The sequence below is a fragment of the Ranitomeya imitator genome, chromosome 5, assembly GCF_032444005.1.
Source record: "Ranitomeya imitator isolate aRanImi1 chromosome 5, aRanImi1.pri, whole genome shotgun sequence".
In the NCBI taxonomy this organism is placed as follows: Eukaryota; Metazoa; Chordata; class Amphibia; order Anura; family Dendrobatidae; genus Ranitomeya; species Ranitomeya imitator.
Window position 1 is genome coordinate 412,662,892 of NC_091286.1, and position 22,917 is coordinate 412,685,808.

Sequence of the window (22,917 nt, forward strand, 5' to 3'; positions counted from 1 at the left end):
GGGGTGATTGGAGCACGGGGGGGTGATTGGAGCACGGGGGGAGCGGAGCACAGGGCGGAGGGGAGCCGGAGCAGTGTACCGGCCAGATCGGGGGGGTGGGGGGGCGATCGGAGGGGTGGGGTGGGGGCACACTAGTATTTCCAGCCATGGCCGATGATATTTCAGCATCGGCCATGGCTGGATTGTAATATTTCACCCGTTATAATGGGTGAAATATTACAAATCGCTCTGATTGGCAGTTTCACTTTCAACAGCCAATCAGAGCGATCGTAGCCACGAGGGGGTGAAGCCACCCCCCCTGGGCTAAACTACCACTCCCCCTGTCCCTGCAGATCGGGTGAAATGGGAGTTAACCCTTTCACCCGATCTGCAGGGACGCGATCTTTCCATGACGCCGCATAGGCGTCATGGGTCGGATTGGCACCGACTTTCATGACGCCTACGTGGCATCAAAGGTCGGGAAGGGGTTAATATCTTTCTTGTACGCTCAATCCAAAGCAAAGCCCTCGTTCTTCTGTAAAAAAAATCAAAATAAAAAACAATATCCCATACCTGTCTGCCGTACAGTCAAGTCTCAAGGTTAAAATCCATCTGAAGGGGTTAAATACATTTATAACTGGGAGCACAGCTAATGCGGCCACTCCCAGCTGTAAAAGACTGGGGAATTAATGAAATGCAGGGAGCGGAGCTTTGGTGACTAGCGGGGCCATCACCAAAGCTCCGCCCCCTGGTGGCATGAACTCATTTGAACTGTAGTGTGGGAAAGTTTCTGAATATTTTCCCACACTACAGTTCAAATGACTTCATTTCGCTAGTGGGCGGAGCTTCGGTGATGGCACCACTAGTCATCAATGCTCCGTTCCCTGCATTTCCCCAGTCTTTTACAGCCGGGAGCGGTCGCATTAGCAGCGGTCGCATTAGCAGCGCTCCCAGTTGTAAATGTATTTAACCCCTTCAGATGGATTTACAGCGTGGGGCTTGACTTTTTTTTTGCAGAAGAACGAGGGCTTTGCTTTGGATTGAGTGTACAATAAAGATATTAAAAACCTGTGTGTTTTTTTCTTTCATTAAAATACTTTATTCTTAATGTGTGTGTGTATTTTTAACCCTTCCCTACTATTAGATTAATAATGGAGAGGTGTCTTATTGACACCTCTCCGTTATTAACCAGGCTTAATGTCACCTTACAATAGCAAGGTGACATTAATCCCTTATTACCCCATATGCAAATGCCACAGGGCAGTGGGAAGAGAGAGGCTGATTGCCAGAATAGGCCCATCTTACAGATGCGCCTTTCCTGGGGTGGCTGGGGGCAGATGTTTTTAGCTGGGCGGGGGGGCAATAACCATGGTTCCTCCCTAGGATATTAATATCTGCCCTCAGTCACTGGCTTTCCCTCTCTGGCAGAGAAAATTGTGCGGGAGCCCACCCCAGTTTTTTCCGTGAATTAACCCTTTAGTTTAACACCTACAACTCCCAAATTTTACACACAAACACTACTAACATTATTAGTGGGGGATATGTAAAAATATAACGGATATGAAATGGTTTACTGTATGTAAACCATGACTTACTGTATATCCTGTCTGGTTCGATAGTGATTTAGCAAAAGCTGACACTTGAATTACAGGCTTTTCTGCTATCTAGCTCTGTATGAAATATAAATATACTGTATATATATATATACATGTGTGTGTCTCACTGACATATATATATATAGACTATATATATATATATATGTGTTTTCAAGAATATTTGAGCCCATGGATCCATTATACTGTATGTTCATTTTGCAAGCCAGCAAGAAAATCTTGCCATACGGATGTTATACGGATGCCATACGGATGACACAAGGATATTTTTTGGAGAAAAAATGTCATCCTCACCCTGCACACGGATCAATGTTCATGAAACATTTGTGCCATTCTTGTCTTTGTAAAACAGACCAATTTTTTATATGTTGTGTGTGCCTCCAGCCTCTTTGCAGTACTGTACAGCCACATATGGGGTATTGCCACACTCAGTAGAAATTGTGAGATAAATTGTGGTGCCATTATTACCCACTTCTTGTGTGAAAATGTAAAATCTTGGGCTAAATCAAAATTTAAGTTGTAAAAATGTAGTTATTTTTTCTTTACTACCCAATGGAATACAATTCTGTGACACACCTGTAGTGTCAATATGATCACTGCACCCCTAGATGAATTAGTTGAGAGGTGTAAAATTGGGTCACTTATAGGGGGTTCTGCTGTTCTGGCAACTCAGAGGCTCTCCCAGTGGGTCATGGCACTCACAAACCATAACAGTAAAATCTGAACTATAGTATGGCACTCCTTCTCTTCTCAGGAAAAAATGGACCTCAGTTTGTTGTAAAAAATGTCTTATTAGCCCTTAGAAAATTAAAAATTGAAGCTGAAACAATATTTTAGTGGTAAAAATTTAATTTATTTTTTCTTCACCGTGAGGCACATGTGGTGTCAATATGCTCACTGCATCACTTGATAAATTCATTGGGGAGAGTAGTTTGTAAAATGAGTTCACATATTTGGGTTTCTGTTGTTCTGGCACTTCAAGGGCTCTGCCAATGTGACATGGCACCCTTAAACCATTCCAGCAAAATCTGAGCTCAAATATGGCGCCTCTTCCCCTCTGAGTTTTGCACTGTTCTTCAAAAGTAGTATTCCCCCAAATATGGGGTATTGGCATACTCAGGAGAAATTGCACAACAAATTGTATGGTGCAATTTATCTTGTTACCCTTATCAAAATGCAAAATTTGGGGTTAAAATAACATTTTTGTGGGGAAAATGTGTGCTTATTACACATCTAAATACATTCCTTGATGGGTCTAGTTTCCAAAATGGGGTCAATTCTCGGGGATTTCCATGGTTTAGGCACATCAGAAGGTCTCCAAATGGGACATGGTGTCTGCTAATGATTTCAGGAAATTTTACATTCAAAAAGTCAAATAACACTCCTTCACTTCCAAGGAATGACGTGCGCCCAAACAGTAGTTTTATTCCTCATATGGGGCATAAGTATACTCAGGAGAAATTGCTCTACAAATTGTATGGTGCAATTTCTCCTGTTACCCTCATAAAAATGCAAAATTTGAGACTGAAAAGCATTTTTGTGGGAAAAATATGTGTTTTTTTTCACGGCTCAACATTATAAACTTCTGAGAAGCTCCTGAGGGTTCAGTATGCTCACTACACATCTAAATCACTTCCTGATGGGTCTAGTTTCCAAAATGGTGTCACTTGTGGGAGATTTTCACTGTTTAGGTACAGCAGGGGCTCTTCAAACGCAACATGGCTCCGCTAGTTGTTCCAGCAAATTTTACATTCACAATGTCAATTGGCGCTCCCTCCCTTCCAAGCTCCGCCATGCGCCTAAGCAGTGGTTTTCCCCCACATATGGAGTATTGGTATGCTCATGAAAAATTGCACAACACATTTTGGGGTCCACTTTTTCCTATTACCTTTGTAAGTTAAATTTTTTGTGAAAAAAAAAGTTAAATGTTCACTTTTTTTCCACATTCCAAATATTTGTGAAGAACCTAAAGGGTTAATAATGTTCTTGAATGTGGTTTTGAGCACCTTGACTGGTGCAGTTTTTATACGTGTCACTTTTGCATATTTTCCATCATATAGACCCCTCAAAGTCACTTCAAATTTGAAGTGGTTCCTAAAAAAATGGTTTTGTAAATTTTGTCAAAAAAATTTGAAATCACTGGTTAAATTTTAACCCTTATAACTTCCTAACAAAAAAAAATTGTTTAAAAAATTGTGCTAATGTAAACTAGACATGTGGGAAATGTTACTTATTAACTATTTTGCGTGACATATTTCTGTGATTTAAGGGCATGAAAATTCAAAGTTGGAAAATTGCTAACTTTTCCAAATTTTCTACAAATAAATGCAAGTCATATCAAAGAAATGTTACCACTATCATGAAGTACAATATGTCACGTGTTAGGGGTCGAGTTCCCACCTCTGCAAAAAGGGAATCTCAAACCATCTCCTCTGCGGTCCCCCATTCTTCTCCAGCCGCAGTGGAGCCTGCTCAGCGGAGACATCAGTCCCAGCCTCTGTCTCAGCCTGATACTGTGAGGATGGTTTCCGCTGCTTTCCCAGGCTCAGCCATTGTAGCCAGTACTGGTCAGCGGCGAGCAGACGTCTCTCGGACTAAGTCCTGCTTTTCCCTTCTGAGCATGCCCAAGGTAAGACCTCTCATTGGAGGTCAGGGGACACATGCTCAGGTACTGCTGCAGCTCCCATTGGTCCTGTAGGAAGGTCCTGAAGTTGCTCTGGTATTGTTGCAGCTTCCATTGGTCCTCTAGGAAGGTCCTGAAGCTGTTGCAGCAATAAAAGGTTTGCATGGCCGCACGGCCATGCGTTAGTATCACTTTATGTTATGAGCTTGCTATTTGTGGTCACGCCTGTATGTGGATAGGGTTTGGCTGAAGTAAGCCCCTAGAATACCGGCACCTCCAGTGAGGAGTTTGTTTGTATGTATTCAGGGCCCCGGCTGAAATAAGACCCTAGAATACCGGCACCTCCGATGAGGAGTTTGTATGTATGCTTCTCTGTGTGCGTGACCACTGACTGCCATCAACTCAGCAGTTAGCTGTGTTCCTCTGTGACGCTAACAGGGCACAACGTATTCTTTTCTGTGCGACTCAGTGAAGTAACTGAGTTTACTTATACCGCCACATAGTGCCGTCATCTTCTAGCAGCAGGTTCTCTCCTGCACGGTGGACCCCGGGATGCGAACGCACCCAATTATAACATCTATATTTACTTGGTGCGTTTCGCCAGTCCTAACATCACGTTATTACCATATAAAGTGAACCTGGTCAGAATTGTTAAAAGGGTTAATATAATTACCTCCTCGCCAACTCTCTTTAACCTTTTGTATTCCCCATATTTGCCGTTAAAGGAGCTACCATGTTTTTCAGCATAATGTTTTGATAAAGAGTGTTCATGAAATTTATTTTTAATATTGTGCATATACTCAATTATTCTCTTTGTCATGGGGCGTTTTGTTTTGCCAATATATATTTTATTACATTGGCATTCAATACAATGTATGACACCTTTAGTACTGCACATTATGCAATCTTGGATAGTGAGCCTTTCATTACTTTTACAAAATTCAGGGTTTTTTTGGCGCACAGTCTGTGACAAACTTTGCACTTGTTACACAGGTAAAAGCCAATGTTGGCTAAAAATGATTTAGCATTGCTAATATTAGTGGTAGGTTCTTGTACGGTGGGGATAATTAAAATCCCAATATTTTTAGTCATTCTATAGATGAATCTTGGGTGTACTGGTAGATGGTTGCCTATGGTTTATCATCACGCAATAAACCATATTCCAGTATTTAGCAACTGCGTGATTATGGGAACATCCACCATATTTAATTCTATTTCACGTTTATATTGGTGGTTTTGTAATAATTCCAATCAAGAGATGGTTCTGATATTTGATTGGGTGTCGTGTAAGAATACTGGGTCATGTTAGTGCTTGAGCCTCAATGTCATAATCTTCAGGTTTGCTACAGTTCCTATATAGCCTCATATATTGACGTTTTGGCACATTTAATAGCCAGTTGGTTAAGTGACAGCTGAACATGGATATATATCTATTGCTGTCTGTCGGTTTGTTGTAGGAACGAGTTTGAATGCGATTTTATATATCAACTTTGAGGATATGCATTTAGGAACATTGGCTCATCAATATTTAATTAATTGAACATAATATTTCTATTCTAGCAACTTAGAAAACTCTAAAGCGGTAAGTATGATAAAGAGAAAAATATGGTTCTTTGGCTACTCTGATCTTTTCATTTATTGATAAAGAGGAAGATCCAGCTCATGAACAATGAACAGTCTTTATTCACATAAGTGCATGACAAAGGATTAAAACAGGACTTTCCTAATAGCAGCGGCATCAATGCATTTCGAGTGACTAAATACTCTTATTCATGATGCTCAACAATAGTAAGTAATTTCTTAAAAATCTTTAGTTCCAGTGAACCCACTGGTTTGTTAATTAATTAACTTTCTTCAACATAGTTAAAACACATATGAGACAAATTAAAAACAATAAAAACAGTCTTTTTCACAAAGGGGCTAATTACGATAATTCCGTCAGAAAAAGAGGAAACCCTTTATGTTTTTTTAAACGCAAGTTGTAGCATAAATAAATCTACAAATTAATGCATGACTAGAGTACATATGATGCTGCAGGAAAAGGCAACTTGTAAATGCTGTCCCTATTTACATTGAGCTTTGCCATGTGCACAAACAGTTGTTTTACGCCACATATGGGATACCGGTGTACTCAGAAGAAATTGCGCAACAAATTGTATGGTTCATATTTTTCTGTTACTCTTGTGAAAATGAAAAATTTGGAGCTGAAGCAACATTTTTGCTGGAAAAAAAAATCACTTTTTTATTTTCATGGCTCAACGCTAGAAAATTCTGTTAAGCCCATGTGGGTTTAAGGTTCTCTCCACACCTCTAGATAAGTATGTTGAAAGGTGTAGTTTCCAAAAATAAGTTTATGTGTGGGGAATTTACACTTTTTAGGCACATCAGGGTCTCTGCAAATTTAGCATGGTGTCCGCTATCTATTTCAGCCAATTTTGCACTCAAAAAGTCAATTGGCACTCCTCCCCTTCTGAACCCTGTTGTGCTCCACAACAGTAGTTTTCCACCACATAAGGGCTATAAGTGTGTTATCTTTGTTAAAATGAAGAAATGTGTGGCTGATGCAACATTTTTGTGAGAAAAATGTGATTTTTCATTTTTATGGCTCAGCGTTATAAAATTAGTTGAAGCACCTGTGGGTTTAAGGTGCTCACCACAGCTGTAAATAAATTTCCATAATTGGGTCACTTTTGGGGAGTTTCCCCTGTTTAGGCACACAAGGGGTTCTGCAAGCACAACATGGCGCTCCCTCTATCAATTCCAGGACAATTTTGCACTTTAAATGTCAAATGGGGCTTCTTGTTTTCTGAGCTCTGCCGTGCACATAAACAGTATTTTTCCACCATATATGGGTATCAGCAAATTTCACAACAAATTGGACAGTCCACTTTCTCCTTTTACCCTTGTGAAAATGACAAATTTGGGGTTAAAGCAACATTTTTTAGGGGAAATTTTTCATTTTTTCTTCCACATTGCTTTAATTCCTGCAAAGCACCAGAAGTGTTAATAAACTTCTTGAATGTGGTCACTTTTGGGTACTTTTTGTCATATGGGCCATCAATGTCACTTCAAGTACGATGTGGCCCCTAAAAAATTTGGTTTTGTAAATTTTGTTGGAAAAATTAGAAATTGCTTTTTAAAACTTTTAACTCTTCTAACTTCCTAAGAAAAAATATATATTTAAAAAAATGTGCTGGTGCAAAGTGTGATATAACTGTCATATCTTTTGCTTTATAAGACACATCTGATTATAGGATGCACCCCCAAATTTGGTGAAGAAAAATAGAAAAAAATAATTTTTTATGTTAAATGGGGGTCTGTTTTACAATGCCAGTGTCCGTCTTACAAATCATATACAGTACAGACCAAAAGTTTGGACACATCTTCTTATTTAAAGATTTTTCTGTATTTTCATGACTATGAAAATTGTACATTCACGCTGAAGGCATCAAAACTATAAATTAACACATGTGGAATTATATACTTAACAGAAAAAAGTGAAACAACTGAAATTATGTCTTATATTCTAGGTTCTTCAAAGTATCCACCTTTTGCTTTGATGACTGCTTTGCACACTCTTGGCATTCTCTTGATGAGCTTCAAGAGGTAGTCACCGGGAATGGTCTTCACTTCACAGGTGTGCCCTGTCAGGTTTAATAAGTGGAATTTCTTGCCTTATAAATGGAGTTGGGACCATCAGTTGTGTTGTGCAGAAGTCTGGTGGATACACAGCTAATAGTCCTACTGAATAGACTGTTAGAATTTGTATTATGGCAAGAAGTAAACAGCTAAGTAAAGAAAAACGAGTGGCCATCTTTACTTTAAGAAATGAAAGTCAGTCAGTCCGAAAAATTGAGCAAACTTTGAAAGTGTCCCCAAGTGCAGTGGCAAAAACCATCAAGCGCTACAAAGAAACTTGCTCACATGAGGACCGCCCCAGGAAAGGAAGACCAAGAGTCACCGCTGCTTCTGAGGATAAGCTTATCCGAGTCACCAGCCTCAGAAATCGCAGGTTAACAGCAGCTAAGATTAGAGACCAGGTCAATGCGACACAGAGTTCGAGCAGCAGACACATCTCTATAACAGCTGTTAAGAGAAGACTTTGTGCAGCAGGCCTTCATGGTAAAATAGCTTATAGGAAACCACTGCTAAGGACAGGCAACAAGCAGAAGAGAATTGTTTGGGCTAAAGAACACAAGGAGTAGACATTAGACCAGTGGAAATCTGTGCTTTGGTCTAATGAGTCCAAATTTGAGATCTTTGGTTCCAACCACCGTGTCTTTGTGCGATGCAGAAAAGGTGAACGGAGGGACTCTACATGCCTAGTTCCCACATGAAGCATGGAGGAGGAGGTGTGATGGTGATGGGGTGCTTTGCTGGTGACACTGTTGGGGATTTATTCAAAATTGAAGGCATACTGAACCAGCATGGCTACTACAGCATCTTGCAGCGGCATGCTATTCCATCTGGTTTGCGCTTAGTTGGACCATCATTCATTTACCCCAAACACACCTCCAGGCTGTGTAAGGGCTATTTGACCAAGAAGGAGAATGATGGGGTGCTACGCCAGATGACCTGTCCAGACATGAACCCAATCGAGATGGTTTGGGGTGAGCTGGACCGCAGAGTGAAGGCAAAAGGGCCAACAAGTGCTAAACATCTCTGGGAACTTCTTCAAGATTGTTGGAAGACCATTCCCAGTGACTGCCTCTTGAAGCTCATCAAGAGAATGCCAAGAGTGTGCAAAGCAGTCATCAAAGCAAAAGGTGGATACTTTGAAGAACCTAGAATATAAGACATAATTTCAGTTGTTTCACACTATTTTGTTAAATATATTATTCCACATGTGTTAATTCATAGTTTTGATGCTTTCAGTGTGAATGTACAATTTTCATAGTCATGCAAATACAGAACAATCTTTAAATGAGAAGGTGTGTCCAAACTTTTGGACTGTACCGCATATGTCCCTCGTCCTGGTATCTATATAACCCCCATCCTGGCACATTGCCCCCTGTGCTGCTGGCACACCACTGCCCCCTGTGCTGATTGGCACACCACTGCCCCCTGTGCTGCTGGCACACCACTGCCCACCTCTGCTGCTGGCACACTACTGCCCTTCTGTGCTGCTGGCACACCACTGCCCCCCTGTGCTGCTGGCACACCACTGCACCCCCTGTGCTGATTGGCACACTACTGCCCCCCTGTGCTGCTGGCACATCACACTGCCCCCCCTGTGCTGCTATCACACCATTGCCCCCCCCCGTGCTGCTGGTACACCACTGCCCCCCTGTGCTGCTGGCACACCACTGCCCCCCTGTGTTGCTGGCACACCACTGCCCCACTGTGCTGCTGGCACACCACTGCCCATTGTGCTGCTGGCACACCACTGCCCCCACTGTGCTGTTAGAACACCACTGCCCCCATGCTGCTGGCACACCACTGCCCCCTGTGCTGCTGGCACACCACTGCCCCCCTGTGATGCTGGCACACCACTGCCCCCCCCTGTGCTGCTGGTACACCACTGCCCCCCTGTGCTGCTAGCACACCACTGCCCCATCCCATCCTGGATATGGCCTCTCTGTCACTATATGCCCCCCTGTTGGCAAGGACATGATAAAATAACAAACATTTAACTCACCTTCCAATGATGGCTCTGTGCTCTCAGCTCCTTGGTTGTACTTCCTGTTTCCTGGGCATCCAACTATGTGATCTGGGCATACAGTGATGACATCACTGTGCTGTGATCGGATGTCGGCACAGACACAGAAAGAGCCACGGGGAAGTTGAGAGCACAGAGCCATCATCCGAAGGTGAGTTAAGTATTTGTTATTTTATCATGTGCGTGCCAGCAGGGGGGCATATAGACTGACTGGGGGGATGTGCATGCCAGCAGGGGGCATATAGAGTGACCATTGGGAGCACATTCATGATGGGAGGAGGGGGAGTGCAGGCACATGTAATATGCGCCGCTCCCGGGTCAAAGAACTCGATGCTGCTTCAGCACTGAGGTGATGGACAGCGGGTGCAGTGAATATTACATGAGGCTAATGAGCGGGAGCACTTGACCTCCCACTGTCTCTGCAGCCCACAGGGAGCCCACCCCACCCCCCTGACACACTCCAGAGCCGCCCCCTCCTCTACAGCACACATTCAGATTGTAAGACACACCCCCCACTTTCCCCCAAAATTTAGGGGAACATAAGTGCGTCTTATAATCCAAAAATACTGTATCTTGTTGAAGAGCATAAAAAGTAACAGTTTAAAATTGCTAAATTTTCTAAATTAAGCCAAAGTCCCAAATTCCAATATTTTCACAAATAAATGCAAAAAATATTGACATAAATTTTCCACTACCATAAAGTACAAGGTATCACAAAAAAACTGTTTCAGAACTACTGGGATACTTTGAAGTGCTCCAGTGTTGTTACCTCATAAAGTGACACTAGTCAGAATTGCAGAATTTGGCTTGATGAGGAAGGTGAAAACAGACTCCGGGGTGAAAGGGTTAAGGTGTTTTTTGTGTGATTTTTTTGTGTGAATTACTGATGTACCAGTTTTTCTGACTTGGACACCCAGTCCTTCACCGTGCTGTGATTTTAATTACATCCAATCACACTTTATTCCGACCGACCTATAAATATAGGCTTTACCACGACATTAGCCAGATGTAAGTGTTCACACTAGGCAGTTAGGTCAGGGACCCTTCCGATCCGTGAGATTACCTTGACGTTGGTGGATGGGCTCACAATTTTTGGTCAAATCTTGTGCTAAGCATCTCATGTGTTTTTTCGTAAATTTCAAAAGCCATCATGCTATTCACAATTCATGTATTTCACATTGACCTTGCTTTAGTGCAGTTTAGTGCAACCTTTTTCTTTATTTGCTATGTGAGTTGTTTTTGCTATGTACTAGTTCAGACTAGTTCTTTGTTCAGTCAGTTTTCCATTACTTACTAATGTGCCACACTAGTCATATCTCTCCCTACAGTCCCTGGGTTGGCTTTCTATGCCTTCTGTGACATGCTGCGTGTTGCTACGTAAAACATACTTGGCTGCAATTGCACAAAGCAATTGCCTGTGGTCATGGCAGCATTAATCTAGTGACTGGTTTCCGTTAATATGTAGGTTATATATTTCTCATTTACTGTATTGCTTTTTATCTTTTCTTGCTCAGCCAGTTGTGTAAATGTAAATGGATTACATCTCACTGCTCTTTGGCAGAGAATAAGAGGCTCAATGCTGGCGTAGTGTGATATGACAAGTTGTTCGGCGTGCTCCAGTGATGTCATGATGGCACTGAAAAGGCACATTTTCTCTTGTTTTCGCAAGATAGCCTTTCCTAAAAGGGTTCTATAGGACTGGAGAAAGCATTTAGCACCACTTTTGCTGATGAACTTGTCTGGTAATGCATGAGGGTGGTTCACCTGCAATAAAAGGCTACCCCAAAAATGTTTCTATTTTTGGCCTTGTATCACGTTTCCATCACATATACCTACAAACCTCAGTTATGTAACTAAGTGTCTTGCTGTATATCTCGAAAAAAATTAAACTGCACAGTTTAAAAATATAAGAGCTTTATTCTGTAATCCCGATGTACACAAAATGAGGGTTGTACAATTTAATTTATACAATCATGCATCCTGGACTGCAATTCAGTCACCCATATTGTACAAGTCTAATCTTAATAATGTAGCAGTTACTAAACACTTTATTGTATGCAGGATGAGACCAATGGTACATCATTTATATACTGTGGGTCAAGTATATACAAGCATTCCAGTTTGCCAAGGTAAATGTGAAAAAGTATATTAATCCATAAAACTCCTCCGCTACAAACGTTGTACTAAAGCACTGTATTAGCAGAATGTTCCACTCTTAGATATACATGTACTTGCTGGTTACAGTATGTTCACATCATACTGTGTATAGGAACAGGTGCAAAATGAATACAATCCAGGTTCTCAGTAAAATGAGGAGGGACATAAACTACCGAAATCTTCAAGAGTCAGTTAAAAAATAATACATTTATTAATCGCTCCCAGACTATAAACTTTTGGATCAGTACTTCTACATTCAAGTATGAATATGATAATAATAATGCAAAAAAGTCAGCTGAGAAAAAATTAGTATTCTAAATCTATACATTTGATTACTTTCTTCAAAATACTTTATGTTTTGCACTTTTCACGTAGAAACTTCTGTTCGTATAAACTTGCTGATCAGCATCAGTTGTATGAAGGAGACAATTTCGCCTCCTGTAGCTCCATGATATAGTACAGGGGTGGGGAACCTCAGTCCCCATGACTATTTACAGCCCTCGATGACCTTTTATCAGGCCCCCGAGTAGGTTCTCAGGGACCGCATCCTTGGACAGAGAGGTGTATTTTGATTGCCACAAGCTCATTAATTTGTTCTTACTCTGTTAGCACACACACGCAGTGTTCACTACTGAACGTTGAAGGGCATGCAATGAAAGATTACGTCCTGAATCCAGTGCCACAGTCATGATGTACGTTGCGGGCGGAGTTTGTATGGGCCCCGAAGGATCGTATATCCGAATGGCCCTTGGCAGAAAAAGGATTCCCCACCCCTGATATAGTAGGATACACAGCAGCCAATAAACTTTGGGATTATTCGATTTCACAGCCACTAAGCTTTCAATTTCCTAGCAATGTAAGAAAACTCTCAGAACATAGGAGCAAAATATTTTGTATAGAGAAACAGAATGAGTAATGCTGAGGAGATTGACAGGGATTCTGAGATTTTGGCCCCCACCGATCAAATATTTGTAGCCCATCTTATGAATCGGTCAGTTCGCTGATATACAGACTGCATTATTTGCACAGCTATAGCTTTTTAGTGTCACAATTGGTCAGAAAGCAATTGAGAAATAAAATGTTTTACGAGCTTCGAAGAAAACCCAATTTAGTATTGCTTATTTTGGTGCCCCTACTATTAGCCAAAATTAAAACAAACTATGAAAGCAGCTCTTGCTGTAGATGAGCTTTTTCTAAGGGCAGGGTAATATGACTGTTTTCTTCACATCTGGAAAAACAGTTCAATTATTCTGATCAGACTATGAGACATTTCAGTTCATGAAATGTCACCTGAGTGTGGTCTGATGTTTTTCACGGACACATAGACTTGCGTTGCCAATTTCGATCCAATGCTCATATCAAAATTGGACATGTCTCAGATTTTTTCGGTCACGGGAAAAATAATCAGACACGTGCGCTGATCCATAGAATATCATAGGTACGAGTGCTATCCATAAAAATCACGAATAGCATTAGTCTGAGAACATCGTTCATGTGCATGAGGCTTAGACGAGAGTCTTGTATGTAGAGTTTCCATAGAGGTATATCATTTAGCTGCCACAGCTTCCATCTGTGATCACAACTAATTGTTGGTGGTTTCTAAACCTTGACTCGCAATGATTAGATAATTGGCAGGCTTTTTTTAATTTCCACTAATGAGTTGTTGTAAGTAGTTTCATATGAATTTTGCTCTAATGGTCATATTGAATTTTGCTCATTCAATATGCAGTATACTGTTGCACAGTTTGCTGTGTTACAAAGCTGTTGTAGTCAGAGAGTTAAAGTTCATTTATGCAAACATTTATCAAATTTTGGACCAGGTAAGCGAATTCCACACTATAAGCATTCTGAGTGCAGAATAAACCTATTTGCTGCAGTTGAAGGCACGTAATGTTAATGATCTTCAGTATAAGAGAAGATGATTGAATGGTACAGAAGAGTAGTGCTATAATGATAATGATATACTGCTGTATCAAGAGGATCATATTGTACTCTAGTACACAAAGAAAATCAAGTAATGGTATTGGGAGAGGATGATGAAACCTATAATGATGTCTAGTATTCTGTAAAACAGCAGATAATGATGTAATTAGTAATTGCAATGGCATTATTGTGGCAAAAAATAATATAATTAATTTACTATAACAGGGATATAATGACATAAATGGAAAATTTGCTTCTTGTTGATTTGATTGCATTGATTTAACTGCTTAACGATGTAGGACATATTAATGCATTCTTCATCTGGTCCCCATGTATGGAGCTGGCTTAGGAGCTGAGTCCACGCTGTGCTCGGCAAATGCCAGCAGTATTACACAGCTGGTATCTGCCAGTAAAAGCAGCAACTAGAGCTTTCTCTGATTGCTCCTGTTTAACGATTTAACCCCTTAACAACCACCGATACGCCTTTTAACGGCAGCATTTAAGGGTACTTATTCTTCAGCGGCACTTTTTAACGGCGCTGAGAAATAAGGATATGGCACCCCCAGCATTGGAAAATCTCAGGGGGCTTGGCTGCTGGGGAAAACTGAGATCCCGGACAACATGTTTAGGGTCAGTTTTTACCTTCCCCAGTGTTGCGATCGCAATTATTCACCGAAAAAAGTCTCATTTCCGATTTAGTTCTCTCTTCTCTGATATGATCTAGCATACTAGAGGAAAAGAGAGAAATGGGGTCCCCTGATCTCCCCCTGATACCACCGGTGTCCCTGGACCCTCTGGCTCTGTCCTCCGACCCTCGGCATCTTCTTCAAGTAAAAAAATGACTGGCGTATATGCAGTGCGCCCATGCCGACATCTTCCGGCCGGCACCTGGCATTAATAGGAGATTTTTCCTATTGGTTCATTTTTATCACTGTGATGAACCCTATACATAGTAAATCAACCCCCCCTTTATCACCCCCTTAGTTAGGTAAAAATAATAAAATAAATATTTTTTTCCATTTTTCCATCAGGGTTAGGGTTGGGGTTAGAGCTAGGGTTAGGGTTGGGGCTAGGGTTAGGGTTGGGATTAGGGTTAGGGTTTGGGTTAGAGCTAAGGTTAGGGTTGGGCTAGGGTTAAGTTGGGGCAAGGGTTAGGGTTGCAGCTAGGGATAGGGTTGGGGTTAGAGTTGTGTTGGGGTTAGGGTGGTGTTGGGGTTAGGGTGGTGTTCGGATTAGGGTTATGGTTGAGGTTGGGATTACAGTTAGGGTTGGGATTAGGGTTAGGGGTGTGTTGGGGTTAGGGTTGTGGTTAGGATTATGGTTAGGGTTGAGATTAGGGTTAGGAGTGTGTTGGGGTTAAGGTTGTGTTTGGGTTGGCGTTAGAATGGGGGGTTTCCACTGTGTAGATACACTAGCGGGTCTCTAAATGTGACATGGTACCCACCATTGATTCCAGAAAATTTTGCATTCAAAAAGTCAAACAGTGCTCCCTCCCTTCTGAGCCCTGCCATGCTCCAAAGCAGTGGCTTTCCCCACATACGGGGTATCCGTGTACTCGGGAGAAATTGCACAACAAATGTTGTGGTCCATTTTCTCTTGTTACCCTTGTGAAAATAAAAAAGTTTGGGTCTAAATTAAATTTTTTGTGAAAAAAGTAAAATGTTGATTTTTTCCTTCCACATGGCTTTAGTTCTGAAGCACCTGAAGGGTTAATAAACTTCTTGAATGTCGTTTTGAGCACCTTGAAGCATGCAGTTATTAGAATGGTGTCACTTTTGGGTATTTTCTGTCATATTGACCCCCAATCTCACTTCAAATGTGAAGTGCTCTCTAAAAAAATGGTTTTGTAAATTTTGTTAGAAAAATGAGAAATTGCTGGTCAACTTTTACCCTTATAATGTTCTAACAAATAAAAAATTATGTTTCCAAAATTGTGCTGATGTAAAGTAGACATGTGGGAAATGTTATGCATTACACAATTTTGTGCGATATGACTCTCTGATTTAAGGGCACAAAAATGAAAAGTTTGAAAATAGCTAAATTTTCAGAATCAGTGGCATTCGTTGAAGCATTCCAGAGCTATAACCTCATAAAGGGACAATGGTCAGATTTGTACAAATTGTCTTTGGGATTAAAGGGAACCTGTCAGCAGGATTGTGCCCAGTAACCTACACACACTGTTAGGTCGGCGCCGTTATTCTGATTAAAATGATGTCTTGGTTGATAAAATCTGTCTTGTTGTTGTTTCTTAATCTTTATTTTCAGTTTTGTGTTAAAGAGGTTCTCGCGCCCTAAGGCGGGGTTCATGTATGTGGTGATCTGATTAGATATTCAAAATGCAGACGGCTGACAGGTCACTGATCCCCTAATGACCTGCCCCCTAGTTTGCATAATGAATACCAGCACATACTGAATGAAAAAAAAAGCGCTTCTGCAGGCAGGTGTCGGCCGTTACACCTGTGCTACAGCATAATCACATGTTTACTGTGCACTTTATTCCATTTCGCTTATTTGAGCAAGGAAAAAAAAAGCCAATTTAAAAATTGCGCCCATGCACCTGCGCAGTAGCAGCTATCGGTGTGTATAGAGATCTGATAGCTGCTATTTTCTGGAGAAGAAAAATTTCCTCCTCCAAGATGGCGCCGCCTGCACCTGCGCAATGGCAACTATCGGCGATCTCTTGGAAAAAGGGGAACAAATAAAACGAAAGTGGAAAATCAAAAATTGTCCACAGCAAAAAGAGTGTTCATGGTAAAATATACATTAAGATTTTATACCATATATTCTGACTTCTAGAGGCCCCCTCTACCTTAGTACTAAAATAACAGACCTTCCAACATTCAACAATGTGCAAATTATGGGCTATGTTCCGTTAGAAACATTGCATGGCCATTGAAGTGGTGAAAACTGTTGGCTAGACATAAATGGATATCAGCATTTATTAATATTATCCCCATACTTCAATTGTAACTCCCAAAAATGGTCCATAAATCAAGGAAAAGATCAAGTTGTTAAATGCATTGGATCTCAGTGCTATCATAAGTACTGCAGCCACATCTTTTTTATGGTGCCCAATGGTCAGGAAAACACAACCATATAATAGAATTTTACTATGTTTATGGAAAAATTGTGAATGTTTTTCCCATCATAAAAGAACAATAGTTGGGTACAGTTTAGCTAATATATTGCCTGTTATGGAGTATAGCAGTGGTGTTATTGGGCATGGAGATGATAAGTATACAGAAGAAAAAATATTTGGCACTTTCACAAATTTATGCAGTGCCAGTGATACAATTCTGAAAATGTAGCGGTGTGATTTTGATTTACCATGATCTCATTAAGTTGAACCTATGACACTTGGTCACCATTGATCTCTTTGTGTTTGATTTACATATGGAATATGCTGGTGTCTAGTAATGACTAAAAGAATAGTAACACTTCACTTGGCACAGAAGGTTCATTGGTATAAAATGAAGAATATTCAAAATATCTTCAAACAACTTTTAACTCTCCCCTTCACCCCCAGATTGAAATGACTATTAACCCACTCATAATCTGTACAATTGCTAGAAAACTTATTGTGGTTAAAATTCTAGCAACATACTATCTGCTTGTATGAATGCCTTAGAAAGTAATCTTTTATTTGGCAAATGAACAAAAATAGGCTTTTTGCTCTGAATATCACCAATATACAGTAGTGTATGCACGAGAAGAGCTCTGCAATCTATGTCTTTGTAGATTTGAGGGGACACGGTTCCTTGAATTACATGGATGCAAACAAAGTGGTTACACCAGGTGATATGTAAAAACTGTAAGCCCATTCTGGGTATAAAGTGCTCAATAACTTCAAAGTCAACTCCATCTTAGTGGCTCAGTAACTAGTCTCCGCATGTCTTCACCTATTTGTAATGATCCATTTCTTACCAACTTTCTGTTCTGATGTGAACTATAAAGGCTTAGAAATCGTCATGGTTGGTTGTCTATGCCATCACCCTCTGCTGTCGGTTAAAGGAACAATGCATTATTTTAGACTTTCAGTGTCCTATTTGGCCTTTGTCCTTCTGAGCTGAAGATAAATATGCCATATTTAATTCTAATCACACCAGGAGTCACCGGCTCCAAATCGTCTGTGGTTAAAAACCCATAGTGCGATTCTCTAGAGATGGGAAGATACTTAAATGTCATTTTTGTTGGTGTGATGGTGTCAGGAAATGATCTTCTGTGTATGTCAGAGCTCGGTGAAGCACACTTCAGGGAGTGACAAGGGTTCAATATCCCTTAGCCAATATACAAGGCACACTTAGACATTCTTCTCCTGATTTAGACACAAGGAGCATTTGTGCTGTGGTGGAGCAGACATTAGCAAATCCCTCTATGGATCACCACACAGAACATTTCTGAACCGGGTTCATAGGGGAATTTCTTGGGCAGTGGAATACTCTTCCAAACTCTTCAAACTGTGAAACGCTGCCCATAACCCTAAAATAGAAGCAAAAAGAGTATATGGCAAGAAAGAAAATCATAAAACACATATAGCAAATCTGTTTTTTTTCTCTTACTTTCTTTTTTTCATTAATTCTTCTAGCGACAACATACTAGATTAGAATCATCTACATGGTGTGCATTGCTTAAAACATCTCTAACCTAATGATGATCATCATATTTGATACACTTATAAATGGAAGTTTGATAAATGTTCACGTAGTTCAACAACCATTTGAATCAAATTGTCTAGCATGAGCAGCACGGTGGCTCAGTGGTTAGCACTGTTGATTCGCAGAGCTGGGGTCCTGGGTTCAAATCCCACCAAGGACAACATCTGCAAGGAGTTTGTATGCTCTTCTCTTGTTTGTGGGTGTTTCCTGCAATTTCCTCACATATTTCAAAGACATACTAATAGGGAATATAGATTATGAGCAACAATGGGGGACAGTGCCAATAATAACTAAAGTGCTGTGGAATTAATAGCGCTACATAAGTGAGTAAAATAAATAAATGTGTTGGACCCCCTATTAGCTGCTGCTACTAGTAGATCTCATAGTAGGTATAAGCACACAGTGGGCTAAACTGGAACACTAAAGCTTTGAACCCTATGGTGTTGCCGTTTCCAGTACAGATACTTTATTACAGTTCATTTCAATACAAAGTGAGACCCAGTACCCCAATACGAAGTGGGAATCAAATCACATGATGCTGACACTCTGATTAAACTAGGAGTGATATTAGCATAATCCTCAGATGAAAGAATCTACTGGTGTGTGACCCTATCCTACCAGTTAAACACTGACAGTCTAGGTAATGCATTTCACAATATAGTGCAAAAAGTACAGTAAGTCTTTTCATAGCTTTAATGGAAAAATTGTAAAATGTATGTGTGGCGCCCCTGAAGGTCCAGTCACCACAGAGGTAATGCATCTCAGCCAGAGGTGTGGTACCCCAACTCTCTGGTAAGGAGGGACGCTGTACAGAATCCTAACACTAGCACCCAACACCAGACCTCCCCAGGCCAGGGAGGGATTACATGGAAGGTGTGGGTGGAGAGTGAGGAGTTGTCAGGGGAGACAGGAGGGAGGATTTGAGGAGTGTGTGGGAAGACAGAGGAGAGCAGACGTGCGAGACGCAGGAGCTGGGGACTGGAGCTAGTAGGAGCTCGTCCCAGCAGGAAAGGGAGAGAGAAAGGAAAGATGCTCCTAGATGGAAGAAAGAAAGGGTCTAAGGGGCACGGTAAGTGCGGAAGCCACCTGTGGGGCCTGCATCCAGGCTGACCAGCATCAAGTGGAGGAACCAGGTCACAGGAAGGGGAACCCGCCCCTAATTTAGTTGAAGAATTACAGGTCTCAACTAGGAACTCTGAGGCTGTCGTGTCTGTAAGAGCGGCAGCCAATATCACACATACAGTACAGACCAAAAGTTTGGACACACCTTCTCATTTAAAGATTTTTCTGTATTTTCATGACTATGAAAATTGTACATTCACACTGAAGGCATCAAAACTGTGAATTAACACATGTGGAATTATATACTTAACATAAAAGTGTGAAACAACTGAAATTATGTCTTATATTCTAGGTTCTTCAAAGTAGCCACCTTTTTCTTTGAAGACTGCTTTGCACACTCTTGGCATCCTCTTGATGAGCTTCAAGAGGTAGTCACCGGGAATGGTCTTCCAACAATCTTGAAGGAGTTCCCAGAGATGCTTAGCACTTATGGGCCCTTTTGCCTTCACTCTGCGGTTCAGCTCACCCCAAACCATCTCGATTGTCGATTGGGTTCAGCTCTGGTGATTGTGGAGGCCAGGTCATGCCACTGCAAGATGCTGTGGTAGCCATGCTGCTGTTAAAATTTGTATTATGGCAAGAAAAAAGCAGCTAAGTAATGAAAAACGAGTGGCCATCATTACTAAGAAATGAAGGTCAGTCAGTCCGAAAAATTGGAAAAACTTTGAATGTGTCCTCAAGTGCAGTGGCAAAAACCATCAAGCGCTACAAAGAAACTGGCTCACATGATGACCACCTCAGGAAAGGAAGACCAAGAGTCACCTCTGCTTCTGAGGATAAGTTTATCCGAGTCACCAGCCTCAGAAAACACAGGTTAGCAGCAGCTCAGATTAGAGACGAGTTCAATGTCACACAGAGTTCTAGCAGCAGACACATCTCTACAACAACTGTTAAGAGGAGACTTTGTGCAGCAGGCCTTCATGGTTAAATTGCTGCTAGGAAACCACTGCTATGGACAGGCAACAAGCAGAAGAGACTTGTTTTGGCTAAAGAACACAAGGAATGGACATTAGACCAATGGAAATCTGTGCTTTGGTCTGATGAGTCCAAATTTGAGATCTTTGGTTCCATGTTATGAACAAGTGATTCAGAACCACAATGGACCTGGTGGTTACGAGCACAGAAAATGACCTGATAGTTGCTAATCACATAGGACGAGCTCTGAGACGTGGGAACTCTGCTGACCGCAATCCCTAATCCTATCACACCACACTAGAGGTAGCCGTGGATTGCGCCTAACGCTCCCTATGCAACTTGGCACAGCCTGAGAAACTAGCTAGCCCTGAAGATAGAAAAATAAGCCTACCTTGCCTCAGAGAAATTCCCCAAAGGAAAAGGCAGCCCCCCACATATAATGACTGTGAGCAAAGATGAAAGCACAAACACAGAGATGAAATAGATTTTAGCAAAGTGAGGCCCGACTTACTAAATAGACCGAGGATAGGAAAGATAGCTTTGCGGTCAGCACAAAAACCTACAAACAACCACGCAGAGGGCGCAAAACGACTCTCCGCACCGACTAACGGTACGGAGGTGCTTCCTCTGCGTCCCAGAGCTTCCAGCAAGTAAGATAAACCAATATAGCAAGCTGGACAGAAAAAATAGCAAACAAAAGTAACACAAGCAGAACTTAGCTTATGCAGGGCAGACAGGCCACAAGAACGATCCAGGAGAGAGCCAGACCAATACTAGAACATTGACTGGAGGCCAGGAACAAAGAACTAGGTGGAGTTAAATAGAGCAGCACCTAACGACTTAACCTCGTCACCTGAGGAAGGAAACTCAGAAGCCGCAGCCCTACTCACATCCACCAGAGGAAGCTCATAGACAGAACCAGTCGAAGTACCACTCATGACCACAGGAGGGAGCTTGACCACAGAATTCACAACAGTACCCCCCCCTTGAGGAGGGGTCACCGAACCCTCACCAGAGCCCCCAGGCCGACCAGGATGAGCCAAATGAAAGGCACGAACCAGATCGGCAGCATGAACATCAGAGGCAAAGACCCAGGAATTATCTTCCTGACCATAACCTTTCCACTTAACCAGGTACTGAAGTTTCCGTCTCGAAATACGAGAATCCAAAATCTTCTCCACTATATACTCCAACTCCCCCTCAACCAAAACCGGGGCAGGAGGATCAACGGATGGAACCACAGGTGCCACGTATCTCCGCAACAATGACCTATGGAATACGTTATCGATGGAAAAAGAAGCTGGAAGGGTCAAACGAAAAGACACAGGATTAAGAACCTCAGAAATCCTATACGGACCAATGAAACGAAGCTTAAACTTAGGAGAGGAAACTTTCATAGGAATATAACGAGATGACAACCAAACCAAATCCCCAACACGAAGTCGGGGACCCACACAGCGCCTGCGGTTAGCGAAACGTTGAGCCTTCTCCTGAGACAATGTCAAATTGTCCACCACATGAGTCCAAATCTGCTGCAACCTATCCACCACAGTATCCACACCAGGACAGTCAGAAGACTCAACCTGCCCTGAAGAGAAATGAGGATGGAAACCAGAATTGCAGAAAAACGACGAAACCAAAGTAGCCGAGCTGGCCCGATTATTAAGGGCAAACTCAGCCAAAGGCAAAAAGGACACCCAATCATCCTGATCGGCAGAAACAAAACATCTCAGATATGTTTCCAAGGTCTGATTGGTTCGTTCAGTCTGGCCATTTGTCTGAGGATGGAAAGCCGAGGAAAAAGACAAATCAATGCCCATCCTAGCACAAAAGGCTCGCCAAAACCTCGAAACAAACTGGGAACCTCTGTCAGAAACGATGTTCTCCGGAATGCCATGTAAACGAACCACATGCTGGAAGAACAATGGCACCAAATCAGAGGAGGAAGGCAATTTAGACAAGGGTACCAAATGGACCATCTTCGAGAAGCGATCAGAAACAACCCAAATGACCGACATTTTTTGAGAGACGGGGAGATCCGAAATAAAATCCATAGAGATACTGTATGTGTCCAGGGCCTCTTCGGGACTGGCAAGGGCAAAAGCAACCCACTGGCACGAGAACAGGGTCCATCTCGATAGTAGAAGGGGAAAAAATGAAACCCAAAAATGAAACCTTCTGAACACCAAAGAGACACTTTGACCCCTTCACAAACAAAGAATTCGCACGCAGGACCTGGAACACCATTCTGACCTGCTTCACGTGAGACTC

General features: G+C 41.7%; 1 protein-coding gene across 1 annotated transcript in view; it reads right to left on the reverse strand.

The window, feature by feature from the left end:
* Nucleotides 1–16,223: 16,223 nt before the first annotated feature.
* The window catches only part of ECEL1 (endothelin converting enzyme like 1), a 135,965-nt gene continuing 129,271 nt past the window's right edge, over nucleotides 16,224–22,917 (reverse strand). The window contains exon 18 of the mRNA XM_069727023.1: nucleotides 16,224–18,433. Within this exon, the coding sequence (XP_069583124.1) occupies nucleotides 18,334–18,433 (100 nt within the window). The 3' untranslated portion in view covers nucleotides 16,224–18,333. The remainder of the gene's footprint in view (nucleotides 18,434–22,917) is intronic.